Source organism: Jatropha curcas, chromosome 2 (assembly GCF_041381405.1).
Source record: "Jatropha curcas cultivar XTBG-Jc1 chromosome 2, XTBG_Jcur_1.0, whole genome shotgun sequence".
Lineage (NCBI taxonomy): Eukaryota > Viridiplantae > Streptophyta > Magnoliopsida > Malpighiales > Euphorbiaceae > Jatropha > Jatropha curcas.
Window position 1 is genome coordinate 3,251,932 of NC_143152.1, and position 17,495 is coordinate 3,269,426.

The following is a 17,495-nucleotide window of genomic DNA, read 5'->3' on the forward strand; positions in this document are numbered from 1 at the left end:
CGGTTCAATTAAAAACCAAGTTGTCTTTATTTAAATCAAATATATCTCTTAATTTTATTATTAATTATATTAAATAATAAAGTGAAATGAATTTTATTCATTTTAAAATTGTAAATAATTATAAATATGCATTATTGAAATAAAAAAATATTATTATAGTAAATAGATTTATAAATAGTACAATGGTGGTGGGACAGCCTCGTTATCCTAAACAACGACCCACAATAAATAATTAAGGACATTAATACCAACTACCAATTAACGGGTACCATATATATCATCGTCGTCATTTCTCTCTTAAACAGAGGAAAACAGAAAAGAAAAGTACAAAAAATTTTGACGGAAAATAAACAGAATACAACCAGTCAGTCAAATGCTGCAACTATTCTTCGCGGTGGCCTTCTCGGCAGTGCCTTTGACTCTCTATGTCCCGCCGATTCGATCTCTCAATCTATTCGTTCAAACAATCGAAGATTTGCTCCGCCAAACTGCTTTACACACTGTTAGAGCCTATCCTCGCGTACGATTCGCTTTCTCTCGGCTCTTCTCCAGTTTCTTTCGCTGGTCAAGGTAGATTTCGCCTTATGAAATTTCTTGCTGCTGCTGTTGCTTGTTGTGCAATTTCTTTTTTATGCTAATTCTGTATTGTGTTCCTGAAACTTAATTAACAGCATTTGTTGTACATGGATGTATTGCATTAAATGGCCTTTTCAATTTGAAGTTGTTTTTCTTTTTACAATAATAGTGCTAATAGAACCCTTAATTCGCCATTTTAGTTGGATAGTTTTGGTGGTTGATGATAATTAATTCCATCTTCTCTTTTCTGTGTTTGGAATGGTACCATTAGGCTTTGAAAGCGAGCAGTCAACAAGAAGATGGGGATTTTCTTGAATGGTGGTTGGTGGTTTGTTTTTTGAAACCTACCAAACCTTAACCAGTGCTTTTTCAGAAACAACTCAAGTCAATTGAGTAACTCTGTCATCATCGCATTCTCAAAATATTTGATCAGCATTGAAAATTGGGAAAATGATAATATTGTACCTCAATTCCCCCCCCCCCCCCCCCCCCCCCCTTCCTTTTTTTTTTTTCTTATTCTATTGTGTTCCACGTATCTATTCAAATTTACAATCAAAAGCCAGAAAGCTGAGTCAGCTGATGTGATACCTATTTTCTGGAAACTTAGATGAAGCTATTTCAAACAACTGAGCTATTTTCATTTCACCCATCCATATGGAAAAGTTCAATCTCATATAAATCCAAATCCACTTGGGTGAAATGGAATATTTCTTAATATAATCAATTTCATACAAATTAAATGAAATATAAACATTCAAAATGAATGGTCATTTATACCAATTACGAAAAAAAAAAAAAAAAAAAGTGAATTAATAAATAAATTTTATGAAATTCATTGCTAAATAAGCTCTTGGAAGCATATTCATCCATATTATCCATTAATATCAATTCCTAGCTACCCCAAGTTTTTTTCTTAATAATAATAATAATAACGATCCATTCAAATCCAAACTGCTTCCCTCCTATGAAGCTCCCAAAAATAAAATGAAATACTCTCAAGCAAACACATGAGAAGAAACATGTCCAAAGTAGTCTAAACAATTGAGCTACCATGAAGCATTAAAAACAGAATGTAACAATTGCAAAGTGAGGAGGAACCTAACATACATACATCCCCCTGACTCATCACATTACATGGGCCGGTGTATGAAATATCATCCATCAATTGTAACTTACTATCTATGCCTACAGAGAATAAAAAGCTCATCAAGGTAATTGTTCGTTCATTTGATCAAATAAGTTAGCCTTGTCTGAATACCCAAATGATACATATGACTTATCTTTCAACTACTTCCAAGTAGATCCACCAAGCCGAATCACCTCTTCACCACCATTATCCCTTCGAGGAACCCTTTCCAGGCCAGCATCCCCTTTCTGATCACTTGCATCACCATACATATCCTTGAGCTTTGCCAGATTGCTAGATGCAGATGTCCTATCCTTGTTTCCATCCCTAGGTGGACTAGAATGACGATCAAATGGTGAAGCAGCAGCTTGCATACTACGACTTCTGCTCCTGCTTCTGCTGCGACTCCGACTATGACTTCTCCGAGTACTTTCTCTATAGTGTCTGCTTCCATCACGGCTGCTCCTTTCATAGTCCCTTCTGCTTTCTCTCTCAGAATACCTGTATCTCCGGTCATAATCATACCTTCGGTCTCTATCCCTGTCTCTTTCTCTGTCCCGATCTCTGTCTCGACCCCCGTCTCTGTCACGCCCATCTCGGTCTCGGTCCTGGTCCCGATCCCTATCTCTCTCTGAATATTCTTTATCAGAATATTCATGACTTTGGCTGCGACGGTTGCTGGGAGATCTTCTTGGATCATCACTCCCTCTATCATAAGAGGGTGGTGGTAGCGTACGGCGAACAGGTGAGGAGTCCCTAGTCGATGCACGATGAGGAGCACGCTGACCAAAAGACACTGAAAGTGCAGCCTTCACAGATGGTGGTCGGCGTGCAGTGTCATCAGATCCATGTCGTACCGAATCCCCAGTTGAACCAGAAGGTTTTGTGGGAAGCTTCATTTTCTCAAGATTTGACCCAATCTGCCGCATAACAGGAACAGGAATGCGGGGGAAAAGGGTATCAAAGTAGTACTGTAAGAGCGACACAGCGTTAATTGCTTTTGCTAAATAACAGTAAGAGAACATGAAAATAGTACAAAGAAATAGAAGATCACAACTTACCTGTCCAAGGAGCAAATCACGCACATATACACCCATTGTAGCCTTTCGTCCGTTAGAACCCGGAGAGAATTCCTGAAATATGATACATCATCATTTGAACAGATTATAACAAAAAGGAAAGTTTACAGACTCTGAATAAGAAAGATGCATATTTATGTTTCACCAAGTTTACACCCAGATTAAAATCTAAAAAATTGTGACAGGCAAATGATTCTGCATTGCAACATAGATTTCCTGAACTATTCTATGCAGAGAAATTCTAAATTATGAATAAAGCAAAGGTCATGAGGAAGTACCTCGTCATCTTTGATGTATGGCTCAAACCAATTCCATAAAGTCTTTGGATCAGCAGCATATCTCAAGTAGAGGAATCCAATCTGCAATCAAATTTCAATGCATCAGTCAACAGTATCACAAGCTCAAAATTAAGATGATGCAGATAAGGCCTACAATAACAAGGAGATCAAAACAATCAAGCACAAAACATGTGCCCATATGTGCACAATGAGAGTAGAAATTGTCATAGATGCAGGTAATGAAATGTGACCTCTAAAATTTTGATGCCAACAAAATACAACATCCCCATCCTCAGCTTCAAAAATTGAGAAGTAGCAGCAACAGGACCCGGGAGATACATAAGGGATATAATACTGGTTGTGTTGTTCAAAATCCCAGATATTTAACAATATCATAAAAATCTAGGAGTGAGAATCAAAAAAATGAGACACCTCAAACCTTGGTGTTGCGTATATCAGCTCGGCAAAGCAAGGGCAGTATAATGTGGGAGTGGGAAAGTCTTAGCAACTCAAAGAAACAAGTACACCTCAACCTGGGTTTGTAGAAATCTGCTATGAAAAACAAGGGCATTATCACGCATGCATATATGTACTAGAGCATGAAAATAAAGATTTTAAAAAGACCAAAATCAGAGATGTTTTGTCCATTACCTCATGAACGAACAAGCTCTTTAATTTTGGAGTGTTCACACTCCAGCGAAATCAGTCAATATTATTTCAAAGTGAACCCAACTAATAATAAGAACATACCTAATCTCAGATATTTAGTTGATAGAACAAATGAGTGTAAGGTCTGATTGAATATTTAATTCCTTATATGTAGTTGAAGGGAAGCATAACTACTAAAAATAACGACTGATGATAAAGACTGTCATAACAGGAAAACTGAAGTATTGATAAAAATCATTATTGATGTTGAAATTCTATCTTGAGACTTGAATAACAAAAATTAAAGCGAAAACCATGGGAACATGTAATGTAATAATATCAAAAACTAATTCTAAAAACAATTCTGAATCATTTCTTACTGAGGCCCAGATATTGAGGGGAAAAAGAAAAGGAAAGGGAGAACAAGTAAAAAAAAAAAAAAAAGAACACTGACGAGCAGATATGGACATGCACATATATTAGCTTATAAAGTGCCAAAACAAATTTCAAGTAACTGAAAGAAGTTAACTCTTGTCAAGTTCTATTAATATGAAGATCAACACTTTTGTGACAGGCTTCTACCTTGTATATCAGCTTATCACCCAACCTTGATGCCAGGTATCTATTAAGGGTAACATGGACAATCAGATGGTGTTTGGTTTGACTACCTACTTTTTAAATCTGACTTATAAGTTAATTTAAAAATAAATTGATAAATATTTGGCAAAATTACTTTAAAAATTACTGTTAAATAGTTCGAGTATTTGGTTGATGGCCACATAAAAATAACTTCATTCATCACAATAACAAAAAAAAGGGTACATTAATCACATAGGAAGTTGAAGGATTTGTTAAAATGATGGTAGTTTTAACAATTTTAAAAGTCATTCTGATAATATAGTCCTTTAATTGGTCAAGGAGTAATTTTAAAATAAATAGATAATCCTACACTTAAAGTAATTTTTTAACTTATAAGCCAAATTGAATGTTCTCTACTCATGACTTTCTACTTAAGAGCAGGTTTGGCTGACTTATAAAGCAAACCAAACCAGACACCTTTCTATAATGGAGGCGAACCAAGTGGTTGGTGTCTATATTCCATTACAGAGTTTACACGGAAATACACAAGTATAAATTATTATAACTTCAAATTTTGTCAGCAATGCCAGCAATGATTGGCATATAAACACAATTATCACCTAGTAAACGTCAGCCTCTAAATGCATCAGTAAAATTAAATTATTCAGTACATGAAACTAAGAATCTAGAAATATAAAGACATGAACATATTAAATTCTAGTTTATTCTTCCACAAATCCTTGAATAAAAAGAAGTCAAAATTAATTTATCTAGAATTAATTTATTCAGTATATGAAACTAAAAATCCAGAAATGCAAAGACATGAACTTATTACATTCTAGTTTATTCTTCCAGAAGTTCCCTGCATAAAGGAGAAAAATTAATTTATCTTTTTACATTTACTATCGATTCCCTATTTCCCTTTTAGATTGGAAGCTTATTTTTTAAGCTCTTTCCTCTCTTTCTTTTTTTTCCTTTTCTTTTGGGGAGGGGGGCAAAGGAAGAATGAACACAACAGAACAGAAAACAATAGAAAAGAGGGACAATTGGGACTTGGGCTGAATATTTGAGGATGGTGAAACTGTTTTAGGGAGGAAAGCAGGGAGTCAAATAAAGAGATAAGAAGGGAAATTGTTACGGAGTAGAGGGAAGAAGGGAGCACATTGTTAGGAAGCAAGAAGTGCCAACAATCATACCAATTAAGGGGGTGATAAGGATGACTAGATCACCTACTGGCTATAAATTAAAGTTGCAGCTCAATTAACAGTAAACAGTAAAGAAGCTTTCCTTCATTCCTTTCATGTCTTTATTTGACAGTAAACAGAATAACCAACAACTCAATAGAAATGTGGTAAAGAAGCTTTACTGTTAACTAAGAAAGAAATACAAGCTTAACGGAGATCCAAATAACAGGAATAAGAGAATAACAATTTCAGGAAACAAATCCCCTCACTTACCTGAAACCATGGACACCCTCCCTCAGAAGGGACCTAGCTTCTACCCTTACAATGACTTCGGAGCCACATCCTTCTCTTTATAGTGGGTAGATGATTTAGTAATCCATAACACCCTTTAATTTAGAGGCCCTTTTTGCTTTCTTATTTGCTCACTAGCAATCTGCTCCCTTTTTACATCCTTAATTAGCTCACCAATTTGCTCTCTAATGAAATGTTTCTAAACAAATTGTTGGTGCATGATGAACTGATGCTCGAATTCCAAAATGTATAGTGCAAGAATGTGCAGAAATAAACAAGGTGAAAAAAAAGGAAAGAAAAGAATTTAATGTTAAAAGAAGCTTTGATTTTGCATATGACAGAATAATCAACGAAGGCAGTTCACATCAAATAAGCAAAAACAAATGTCATTTCCATTCTGAATTTGAATGGAAGGCACAAACATAAAGAGCGGATAACAGAAGTTTTTGGTATCCATGGGGGGATCATCAAGCATACGTCATAATCAAGTTTTAGGCAAAAGAAATTATAAATTAATCAAGTTTTAGGAAAAAGAAATTATAAATTCAAGACAAGCAGGTTGGATTATGCCAGCATTAAAAAAACAACTATAAGCAACTTGCAATACAAGGGATCAGCTACGTCTGGGGCTGATTTAGCAAAACCAGAGATCATTATTAAGCCATTATGCACATTCTATATATAAATGCTCATCTCAATCCGCTGCAAATGCATGATCATATAATAAATAAATAAATGAAACATCTAATCAATATAAATTATCCCTCCAATTTAAATCATTATAAAACAAATATAAATAAATTAGGGTATGGCATATACCGCTCTGATATAAGGAGAATCCTTGTGCTTTAATAGACCATGCATTTGTTTGACTGTTAGTTTCATGGTGAAAAACTTGTACAGAAGACAGAAAGCAGTCGACGGGCCACGACAGTTCCCAGTCATCCAAGGCTCCACATGATCAACTTGGTTATAGATTTCATCTATCACTTCATGGTAAGTCTTTAAACGATATAGCTCCTTGAAATAATCAGAGGACAGAATATTCATACAAAGAACTTTCTCCAGCAGGGAATCAATAGGCTTCCCACTTGTTTGTATCTCCATAAATGATTATCAAAAATACTTCCACTCCTAAGTTCTTAACAATCCAAATTGACAATGTATGTAGTTATCTTGCAGTATCAGTTCATAAAAACCTTAAAATTCCATTCCTACATCAACAAATCATCAAACGGTAACAAAATTAGCCAAATAGTAACGAAAAGAGACAGAATTTTGAAAAGAGGAAATTAAAGGGTATCGAAAGTTGTTTGCATTTGCTGAAAAATTCATGAAACCAAACAAAACAACCCAGTCAACAACTACGTATCGTAGAGAACACAGGTATGATTTTTCCTCAGCCATACGCTAGTATGACTTAGAAGTAGATATAGGAATAAGGCAGCATAAGTTATAAACAGATTGAGTTTAAATTTTTTCTTTAACGTTTGAAACTTTAAAAGTATGAGAAATAATCGAATATGGAAACAATCTTTTCCAATGTAAAAACAGAAAAAGTCTTTTCTCAAAGAAGAAAACAATTGAAAATTACAGTAAAGAGTCGTCACTTTTTCTGTTTTCTTATTTACATAGAGAATAACCATAAACACTAAAACTTAAACAGATAATAAAACGAGTACGGTGCTCTACCAACTTAAAATAAAAACTTACAAAAACTAAATATATGAATATTCTCCATGATTTTCTTGAAAAGATAAGAGACTTTTAGAGAGAGAAGAGGAAACCAACATTCGCTGCAATTGAGAAGTCAAAATTGGGATTCGCTAAATATATGAATATGCTCTTTTGATTCGGTGAAATTGAAAATTTAGTACTTCTTCGTAGACGAAAGAAAAAAAATTATGTCAAAGTCAATTTTATTAGAAACCCCGTTACGATTTTCAGATTTTGTTATTTTAGGGATAAAAAAATAAAAAACTAGGGCAATTGAAGCAAAGAAAAAGAGAGTAGGGATAGTTTACCTTACTATGGCTGGTAGCCTGGTATCGCAAAAGGTAGATGGTTGCTTGATGAATCTTCTTTTGTGCCTCCGATTGATGAGAGCACTGAAATTTTTAGGGCTCGAGAATGGTAATGAGGTTGAGGGAGAGATGATTCCTTTATATGAATGGTTGAATGGCTTAGATTAATTGGCTTCGAATGAATGGTTGGATTCAATTTTAGGCTATGCGAGAAGCGACATCGTATAAATGCAGGAGGATATGAAAGATAAATGTTCAATGTTCGATTAGGTTTAAAATTAATTTCGGACGAAGTTGTATAAATTTAATTTTGGAAATTAATTTATTTTTTAAGAATTTTATATTGTATAAATCTTTAAAATAATAAGATATTTTCAAATAAAAGACGATGGAAATCAAAGAATCGTGTGGTTAATCTTCTTTCAACCAGTGCTAATAGGTGGGGCTTAGGGACCAAATTCTTCAAAATTAAAATTTCTTCTTATAAATTTTATGTATGTTTTTAAATATATATATATATATATATAGCTTTTTTTTAGGAATTTTAAAAATATATATAGTTAGTTTCGGTCTCCGTAAGAAAAATATCTAAAATTTATTTTGTTGTTGATATCAGTTATTGATTTGTTTGATTTAACTATTCATATCAATTCATAATTAATGATAGTTGTTAATACCTAGTAGTTTTAGTTGATAACAATTAGCTAATTAATATTGGTATTTGGTAAAATTTTAATGGTGGTTATTGTTAAATTATAATATGGCTATTAAGAATATAATTGTTTATATATATTATGATAGATAATATATATCTTTTAATTTCTAAAAATTAGTATATTATTTTTTATTTTAATTAAATAAAAAATTATAATTAAAATTTTTTAAAATAATATTAATATTGTGTATGGGTAATTTATGACGTGTAATTCATTTTTTTTTTTGATAGTATGACGTGTAATTCAATTGATTTGGTATAAGTCCGTCCTCCGTCTGGTTAACCCAGAAAAACCCGTTGCATGATTTTCTTTCTTTCTTTCTTTTTCTTTTTTTAAGGAAAAAGGATAACAGTTCAATAAGAATGGCCAAAACGAACCGTTGATTCAAAGAAGAGTGAGCGAATAAACATGAATTAAAATGGTGAAACGTTCGTGGTACATAACACATCACATGAGCAACTGTTTCATGTTCTCCCATCTCCTGTAAGGACCCCATTCGATATGGAATCATATCCACCAATCTGTTGTCCACCCCAATTGAAAGAGATGCTTTTCCATTGCGATTCACCATTTAATTCTGCGAATCTATGTCTGCAATTCAGAAAACCTAATGTTAGGTTATAAAAAAAAAAAAAAAACACTCTTTCAATTCCAACATTCTCTCTTAAGTCAGAAGTTAGGGTTATATATATATTGCTTATAAACAAGAAGTTTTATGTGGCATTCTTTGTACAATTGAGTTTTTTAACCATCCGTGCAGCCCCATTATGGGGAAAAAAAAAATACTTGAGATAAGAAAAGTTGTGGGTTTTAAGAACATTTTGAATATCAAATTTCATGGCTGACTCTTCGAGGATGGCGTGGCTTTGGTCTATTGAGTATCTAGCACAGTTCCAGCAATTGGACCCATCATTTATACATGGTATGTATACGTATATTTATCTCTGAGTATGAGCGATTTTCATGTATTCTGAAAGCAAATATTGTTTTGATTGGTTTTAATGGGTGAGATATGAAATATATGAAGCTAATTCTAAGCTTGCCGTAGAAACTTGCTGCAGCTGCTGCTAATTTGGAATAGGCAGTGTTTAAGGTGTATTTTTTTATGGTTCATTTCTTTCAGATTTGATTGATGAGGCTCCAGAATTATCTGAGGATTTGGGAAATAGCACAAGGGAAATGGTTGCTTTAAGATGCTTGGAGCAATTGTTTGGCACTAGTAAAGAAGTTGGGAAAGATGTTCCTTCTGTGACAGAGCCAAAAGATGCATTTGAATTCTCAAAGAGCTGCGAAGATATGCTCCAATCTGTACTGAAAGAGGTAGTTTTTTGCCTTTTGTTTGAAGGAACCACTTAACTAAAGGAAATTCGAAGCTATAATACATTTCTTATATAATCTGGTTTTAATTATGGTACTTTTTTTATGCGAATTCCTGGATTTCTCTACGCTCAGAGAGCATTATCAGATTTAAAAATGCCAGGAGGGGATCTGTTGAAATGGGATATTCATCCTTTCATCATGCACAAAAGAGCTTCCATGCCAAAATGTGCTTTAGAACAGGTAATGCAAATGTCCTTTTTGCTTTTAGGTAATTAGTTATTCTGCATCATTTACTATGTTTGATTCCTTTGTTGTTTACAAACAGCTGAAAGATACAATTCTTGAAGGTACCCATCCGTATGATGATTCCTTGACAGAACTTAGTGGGCTGGTGCATAAAAATGTTGGGAATGATAGGATCACTGTGGATTATGGTGGTCGTAATGCACTTACTAGGGGGATTGACAGCAATGCCTCTGGCTCACAAACTATGGCACCAGAAGGGGGCACCATTTCTTTGTCACTTGAAAATACGAAAGGAATGGTAGAAGGTGATTCATATCATAGAGAATTTTTACTTTTTAAGAGGAAAAAAGGTGATATGGATAATGAACATCCAGCTGGAGCGTACCACGATGAACAAGATGGTGATCTCAATTTAAATGTCAAGAAGTTTAAGCATGGTACATCCTCTGCTAATAAGTCCATGGAACATTATTTGAATCCTCAATGTGGTTATGAGTTGATAGAAGATTCTTCTGAAGCGATGGTTAGAGTTACAGAGTATGAAAGTTGTCATATGGAAGGAGAGTCTCAAGCAGGAGGGTTGGGTGAATCTAGATATTCAGAGAATGGTCATTACAAATTTGTTGCTATAGAGAGGCTTGGGAGAAGTCCTAATGCTAATGCTGATGTTGAATTCCAGCAATATCAACGTGAGAATGATCATAATGCCAATAATATGCTGCCAGATACATCTGGAGATAGACCCTGTCAATATATGTTTGTGGATGAAGTCAATAAAGCTGAACCTAGCACATCAAATGATACACCCTTTGCGAGAACCCAGCAAAAGGTCTTTGCTGGTGACACCAACAATATCAGTGATGGTAATCAAGTAAAATCAGTAAATGCTGTTTCCTCGAGTGAAATTTCTAGAAGGATTACTGTTGAAAAAGCAGGTTGTGGTACGGAGCATCTTTATGAAAAAGACACTTCAATTGATGGTGATGAGTATTGTCATGAGCGGGTTGATGTGGCTATGGAAAAGAGTCATTTCTTGAGCTCTCAATGCACGTTAAATCATGTTTCTCAGGAAAACTGGACCGAGCAAAACCTTTGTGTGAAATGTAGCGAAGGTGGTCAGTTGTTGGTCTGTAACGCTGTTGGTTGTCCATTGGTGGTTCATGAAAAGTGCTTGGGTTCCTCACCAAGATTTGATGAGAATGGAGAATTTTACTGCCCATTTTGTGCATATTCACTTGCTATCTCCAAGTACCTCCAAGCCAAGAAAAATGCCTCTTTGGCTAGGAAGGAACTAGGTGCATTCATTTGTAGACGTACTAGGAGATCACGTAGCAATGGACAAAATAATTTAGAACAGAATGAAGATAGGTGTCATCTTTACATGGTCCATGAGAGTGGGAATTTGGCAGAGAAAGAATCTGATCAAACAAATAATGAAGGGCATGCGAATAGATTGAATGACCAACTTAAGAAAAGACAAGGTGATGGGAAACCAATGGAACCTATAATATCATGTCCCGATGTAAATTTACTGGATGGAGAAGAAGAGCCAGATGTAACTCCTGGAGAAAAGGAAAGGAAAGAGCTGGTTCCAGAATGCTTACATGTAAGGGAAACTGACAGACAAGACCAAATTTGTGCTGACCCAAACAGCAATGTTGATAATCAAATGTCTAAAAACAAAGAGGTTGTTATCTCTTTAAATAAAACACAAACTAATGGAGGAATTCAGAGGGAAGTTCTAGAGCAACAGAATAGTGATTTGGTTGAGAAGCCTGTTGGTGCCATAGATATTGATAAAGACTACCACCATGAAGGGCATGCGAATAAAGTCAATGAACAACTTAAGAAAAGACAAGGTGATAAGCAACCGATGGAACCTATAATATCATGTCCTGATGTAAATTCACTGGATAGAGAAAAAGAGCCAGATGTAACTCCTGGAGAAAAGGAAAGGAAAGAGCTGGCTCCAGAATGCTTACATGTAACGGAAACTGACAGACAAGACCAAATTTGTGCTGACCCAAACAGCAATGGTGATAATCAAATGTCTACAAACAAAGAGGTTGTAGTCTCTTTAAATAAAAAACAATCTAATGGAGGATTTCAGAGGGAAGTTCTAGAGCAACAGAATGGCGATCTGATTGAGAAGCCTGTTGGTGCCGTAGATATTGATAGAGAAACCTCTGTTGAGGGAAATGAGGAAAATATAATCTCTAATTACTCCAGAAAATTCCGGGGGAGAGAGAGGCAATAGTAAGTTTTTACTGCTAATATCTAATTATTCAGTGTTCTCTTGATTATTGTTGTCTTTCTTTATTACCAATTTTCATGAAGTAGTAGAATGTTATTCCTGTGATAAATAGTTGATGGTATATGTACATTCTGTTTCAATGTGCAGTGTATTCCCAGCATTGCCTCGGACATTGAGGCGAAAGAAAGTTCCATGGACAGCTAAGGAGGAAGAGATGCTTAAGGTACAGAATTAACATGTCCAGTTATGATTTGACATGCCTTTATGGTGGTCCAGACTCCAGTGTGTTACTTCATATAAGCAAAAACATATTCATATTCTTGATATAAGCTCATCAAAACTATATGTGCCTGCATGTGTAAATGGAGATTTTCTTAGCAGTATATATGATTTTTGTAACTTGTCAAGCACATATATGGTGTTTTGGTTTTACTTTTTATGATGAGGTGAAGTTTGCAAAAGATCAAGTGGTTTACCTGTTTTTCACTTTGGAGGCTGGGGTTTTCTCTTTCTTCTTTTGGGGTATCAATCAAGTACCTGACTTTTTCATCCTTTGTTCACTTAAATATCATTTTTGATCGACACTATTAACAGTGCATTTATGACTGATTATCTGATGTAAAATAACTCATTACATGAGTTGAATCTTTTTTTATCAATGATGTTTTTATATTCCTAAAGAGTAAAACATATTTTTACATAATGTTTTCTGTGATAAAATTTTAATTTACAAAAACAAAGAATTGATAGCATTGCACTGACTTGATGCCTTACGTTGATTTATCTAGGTGTCACATGTATAATTTGCAAAAGTAATTTTTACTTTTTCACATTAGTGCAATATAAGATTGATTTGATAATGTCAACCAAAAAGGTATAACTAAAGTGATAGGTATGAAAATCTTAGGTACTGAGTCACAGTGCGAACATTTTAAACCATAGTGTTTTTATACTTTTCTCTTTGAAATTTCTTTTATATATTCATATATGCTTCATATATGTCCATTCGACTACTGTTTTTCTTTTCTTTTTTTCAGTTCTCGTTGGTTTAGTTAATGTTTCCATTCTTTTTTTTATAGGAAGGAGTGCAGAAATTTTCAACTGCTGGTGACAGAACTATCCCGTGGAAGCAAATTTTGGAGTATGGTAGTACGATATTTAGTCACCGAACTACAATAGACCTTAAGGACAAATGGAGAAATATGTGCAAGGGAAGTTCTAAATGCAAATAGTTTGTCAGCCTGGTCTCTTTGCTTGGTAAGTTACTTTCCCATACTTTGGTCTGCTTCTTACTGAATTTATTAATAATTAATTTTCCTTTAATCCCTGGTTTCTGGAAGATTACATTGGACAAATCTCATCTTAATTCTCTTCATTAATGAGCAGTCTGAGGGATCCTTTTGCTTATAGGTTGTGGTAGCTATACAACAGTCATGCCAGACGTCGAGAAAAATAGCACTGCTTGCCTGATGATATGGTTGATGCCGTGTGTTCAGTTTTGCTATCTGTGAGTCAGAAGTTTAGGAAGTTAGAATGCACACTTCTACTTCAGATCATGACAAATATGATAGATTATTGTCCAAAGAGCTTGAGTAGTATAGGATGGACTCTTCTGTATTTTTCTCTCCAACATTGTAAGGGGTAGATACCTAGAATTTAGACATTGCAGTTGTTTCAATTTCATATGTATAGATACTTTTGCTGTTCAATGAAAAAAAAGCTTGTAAATTGTAATAATGAGAATCTTTTAACTTTGCTTTGCTAAAAGAAATCTTGTTCTGAACCATGAAAATGTTCTTTTTTGCAAAATACCATGTTCTGCTGAAATTTTCTTTTGCACTGGTACAAGTCCAGGTTACTTTATCAATCAAACTATAGAATGAGATTCTATAGCAACACCAGCATACACATTTTTTTTGTTCTTGTTTCTTGTTTTCATCATTCAGTCATTTCATTGACTTCTTTGGATTTACCAAGGAGGGGTTAAAAATGGAAGCTCTTTCTTCCAAGTTACCTCACAATTGTGCATTTCTTCTGCTGTTGATTTTGTAGTTTTAGCAGTTAATATGCAGGCTTGTTCTGGTGCTAACTACTGGAGCTTGAGAAAAGATATTCTACAATTTGTCTTGTTACATCATCTATCCATCTCTTTGTTTTTTTTTTGTCAGCATCTAAAAATCTCCCCATTCTGGGCAAGTTGATTCTAAAAATCTCTAATTTTTACTCGTTCCACGGCAACGGAAGCTTCCTGCACTATCTTTATCGGTCTTGAGAGATAAGAGGAGGCTAAATTAGCTAAAAGATGGTTCGGATAAATAAAATTCATCTTCAATGCATGTTAAGAATTTGAGTCATAGGAGCAAATTAATTAATCAACCTCAATTAACAATATACTTAATATTTAAACTTATAACTAGTTGGACCTTACCTTTTTATACAAAAATATCCTGTGATTTTGGTCGATTCATCCTCAATCCTCATTATATGTCTTTTGCTTCATATATATTATGCGGGATCCACGTACTTCAACAATAGCTTTATCAAGATAAGAAGAAATTGCGCAAATGCTTTCTCGTAGATTTGTCACTCTAACAAAGATACCATATATTTTGATATTATTGATTATTTTTTAAAATTCATTGCATTACGAATATGACACTATGAGTTTGACACGTGGCATGATTTAGAACAGGTCTAGTATTTTACTATGTGCATAATTATCCATGAGAGAGAGAGAGAGAGAGAGAGAGAGAGAGAGAGAGAGAGAGAGAGAGAGAAAGGCATGGGATAAAGGTGACAAGGTGAAGAGTCTCTCGGGAATCAGGTCATAAATTGCAGGACAACATGTGAAATAGGGCTCGTGAAAGTGAAAATTGTTTGGAGGTGGGTTGTCCTCTTAACTTAAGTACATGTACAGACACTAACTAATTTAGAATCCAAGGAGGGAAAGCAACCCAGACTTCATTAAAAGCATGCACTTCATCTCATTACTCTAAAACAGCCAAAATTTATACTACCACTGAACAGAGATGGTAATTAGTGACTTAGTCTTCTAACGTACGAAGGAACAACACTACATTCTAATTCTAATTAATTTGAATATTAGAACATGTGATTAGCTTTCAAACTTTTCTTGTTGTTTTGTTTAGTAGTACAACTGTACTGCAAGTTATCAACAAAATGTTAGTTAAGGTGGTTAGCGACCTCAATTTCCGTGAGAATAAAAATACAAATTTGATTTTTGAAAAATGCACTTTGCTAAGAGAGCCAAAAAACTATTTTTAGATTTAGAAATTAAAAAAAATATATATGAATGGAAAAAAAAGAAATTTCATTTACAATGCCAGTTCTAAGAATTAAACCCCATTCCCATTCAATAAGATAAGGAGCAATAGAGCCAGTTTTTATCTAGTGCTATCAAGCAAGTAAAGCAAGAATTTGAAAAATTCCTTAGTGTTGACTCGCACTCGTACTCAATAACGGTCACATGGGTATGAAACTTTGCCAAAACGTGACACCATTTAAACCGAACTACACAATCACAGTCTCACTCCCTACAAATCCCGCGCCCTTTCCACCCCATTTTCTTCAGTATTCTCTTCACTTTCACTTCACTTCCAGTCTTAACCAGAAAAAAAAAAAAAAAAAAAAAAAAAAACAATCTCTCCCATGGAAAATTGCAGGAAATCTCCATTGAAGCCATGGAAGAAGGGTCCGACAAGAGGCAAAGGTGGTCCGCAAAATGCCATGTGCGAGTATCGAGGAGTTCGACAAAGAACTTGGGGCAAATGGGTAGCAGAAATTAGAGAACCCAAAAAAAGAAGTAGACTTTGGTTAGGTTCTTTTGCAACTGCAGAAGAAGCTGCCATGGCTTATGATGAAGCTGCAAGAAGATTATATGGACCAGATGCTTATCTCAATCTTCCTCATCTTCAACCTTCTTTAATTAACAACAAATCTAATAACAGTAATAAGTTCAAATGGATTCCTTCCAAGAATTTTATTTCCATGTTTCCTTCTTCTTGCGGGTTACTTAATATTCATGCACAACCTAGTGTGCATGTTATTCATCAAAGACTTCAAGAATTCAAGAAAAATAGTAATGTTTCTTCTTCTTCTTCTTCTGATTCAAAGATTATAATAACCGAAAAACCCCATGTCGAGAATCCTCCATTAATGGAAAAACAAGTGGAAATAACAACATCAGAGAAACCACAGATTGACTTAAATGAGTTCCTCCAACAAATGGGTATTATAAAAGTAGATAGGCAACAAGAAGAAGAAAGTGATACAACAGAAAGCTGTTTGGTGCAAGAATCTCAAGTAAAAGAAGATGAGTTTTATAATAATTATAATAATAATAATAATCTTGGAGCTCTAGCAGATAAGAGTTTCAATTGGGATTCATTGATTGATATGCATGGAATTGGAGGTGGTGGTGATTATGATCAAGGAGTAGAATCATCAGGCACTTTACAAGTTTATGATGCTCAAGATGAGTTGGCTGCTTTCCCTGCTTCCATCTGGAACTTCTAGAAGAGATTTTGCTAGGTTGGAGAGAGAGAGAGAAAGTTCACTTGTCTCTGTCGTAGAAGCAATGGAACTAATTCGTTTGGCTTATGCTTGCTAGCTATAGTTTTCATGAGCTTACGGTATGTTTGTTTGTCTCATATTAAAAAGGTCTATTTCTGTTTTTCCATTTTAGGTTTTGCTCCTATATTTATTTTTTTGGGCTTGTAACATTGCAAAAGGATTAATTTTGTCTCGAGGGAAATCTTTAATGATGATTACCTGAGTTACTTGACATCTTATATTTGAATTTCGAAAAACAAATAAAGAAATCAAAACTTTAATTATATATTAAGTATAACATATATATTTAGTATATAACAAAAATAAATGGAATAAAATGTTATCAAATAAAAAATTAATATAGTAATAAACTAAAAAAGTCATTTAATTAAAGTTTTACATTCTACTAACCATAGTTTAACAATTTTAATGTCCATGTGCAGCCTCACCATAGGAATGAGAAAAAGAAAAAAAAGAAAAAAAGGAATGAGCCTATGTAATCAACATGAAATAAAATAGGAAAAATTACTAGTACAAACCTATATTATGCTAAAATTAATCATTTTGTTCTTGCTTTTTTATAATTACACTGCATCTCCTAA

The 17,495-nt window shown here is 34.2% G+C and overlaps 4 protein-coding genes across 10 annotated transcripts; 3 read left to right on the top strand and 1 right to left on the bottom strand.

The window, feature by feature from the left end:
- Nucleotides 1–255: 255 nt before the first annotated feature.
- On the top strand, nucleotides 256–720 carry LOC149498068 (uncharacterized). Its single transcript, XM_089717573.1, has one exon. It carries the CDS (start codon nucleotides 374–376, stop codon nucleotides 572–574), a length of 201 nt encoding a protein of 66 aa, XP_089573699.1. The 5' UTR covers nucleotides 256–373; the 3' UTR covers nucleotides 575–720.
- An 885-nt stretch (nucleotides 721–1,605) lies between these two features.
- On the bottom strand, nucleotides 1,606–7,943 carry ATSRL1 (PRP38 family protein). 6 transcript variants are annotated; one of them, XM_012230716.4, is made up of 5 exons: nucleotides 7,786–7,943; nucleotides 6,581–6,975; nucleotides 3,060–3,140; nucleotides 2,764–2,835; nucleotides 1,606–2,673 (listed from the first exon to the last, which is right to left on the bottom strand). In XM_012230716.4, exons 2-5 carry the CDS (start codon nucleotides 6,866–6,868, stop codon nucleotides 1,864–1,866), a joined length of 1,251 nt encoding a protein of 416 aa, XP_012086106.1. In that variant the 5' UTR covers nucleotides 6,869–6,975; nucleotides 7,786–7,943; the 3' UTR covers nucleotides 1,606–1,863. The 6 variants fall into 6 exon arrangements, with proteins under 6 accessions (XP_012086106.1, XP_089574028.1, XP_089574027.1 ...); XM_089717902.1 differs by lacking the exon at nucleotides 7,786–7,943 and adding an exon at nucleotides 3,499–3,608 and having other exon boundaries at nucleotides 6,581–6,722; XM_089717901.1 differs by lacking the exons at nucleotides 6,581–6,975; nucleotides 7,786–7,943 and adding exons at nucleotides 3,499–3,608; nucleotides 3,711–6,557.
- An 856-nt stretch (nucleotides 7,944–8,799) lies between these two features.
- Nucleotides 8,800–14,058, top strand: LOC105645185 (uncharacterized). 2 transcript variants are annotated; one of them, XM_012230714.4, is made up of 7 exons: nucleotides 8,800–9,423; nucleotides 9,625–9,821; nucleotides 9,954–10,061; nucleotides 10,147–12,323; nucleotides 12,469–12,544; nucleotides 13,401–13,578; nucleotides 13,732–14,058. In XM_012230714.4, exons 1-6 carry the CDS (start codon nucleotides 9,339–9,341, stop codon nucleotides 13,551–13,553), a joined length of 2,796 nt encoding a protein of 931 aa, XP_012086104.1. In that variant the 5' UTR covers nucleotides 8,800–9,338; the 3' UTR covers nucleotides 13,554–13,578; nucleotides 13,732–14,058. The 2 variants fall into 2 exon arrangements, with proteins under 2 accessions (XP_012086104.1, XP_012086105.1); XM_012230715.4 differs by lacking the exon at nucleotides 8,800–9,423 and having other exon boundaries at nucleotides 9,681–9,821; nucleotides 10,169–12,323.
- Nucleotides 14,059–15,873: 1,815 nt separating this feature from the next.
- Nucleotides 15,874–17,089, top strand: LOC105645184 (Integrase-type DNA-binding superfamily protein). Its single transcript, XM_012230713.4, has one exon. It carries the CDS (start codon nucleotides 15,991–15,993, stop codon nucleotides 16,855–16,857), a length of 867 nt encoding a protein of 288 aa, XP_012086103.3. The 5' UTR covers nucleotides 15,874–15,990; the 3' UTR covers nucleotides 16,858–17,089.
- Nucleotides 17,090–17,495: the final 406 nt, after the last annotated feature.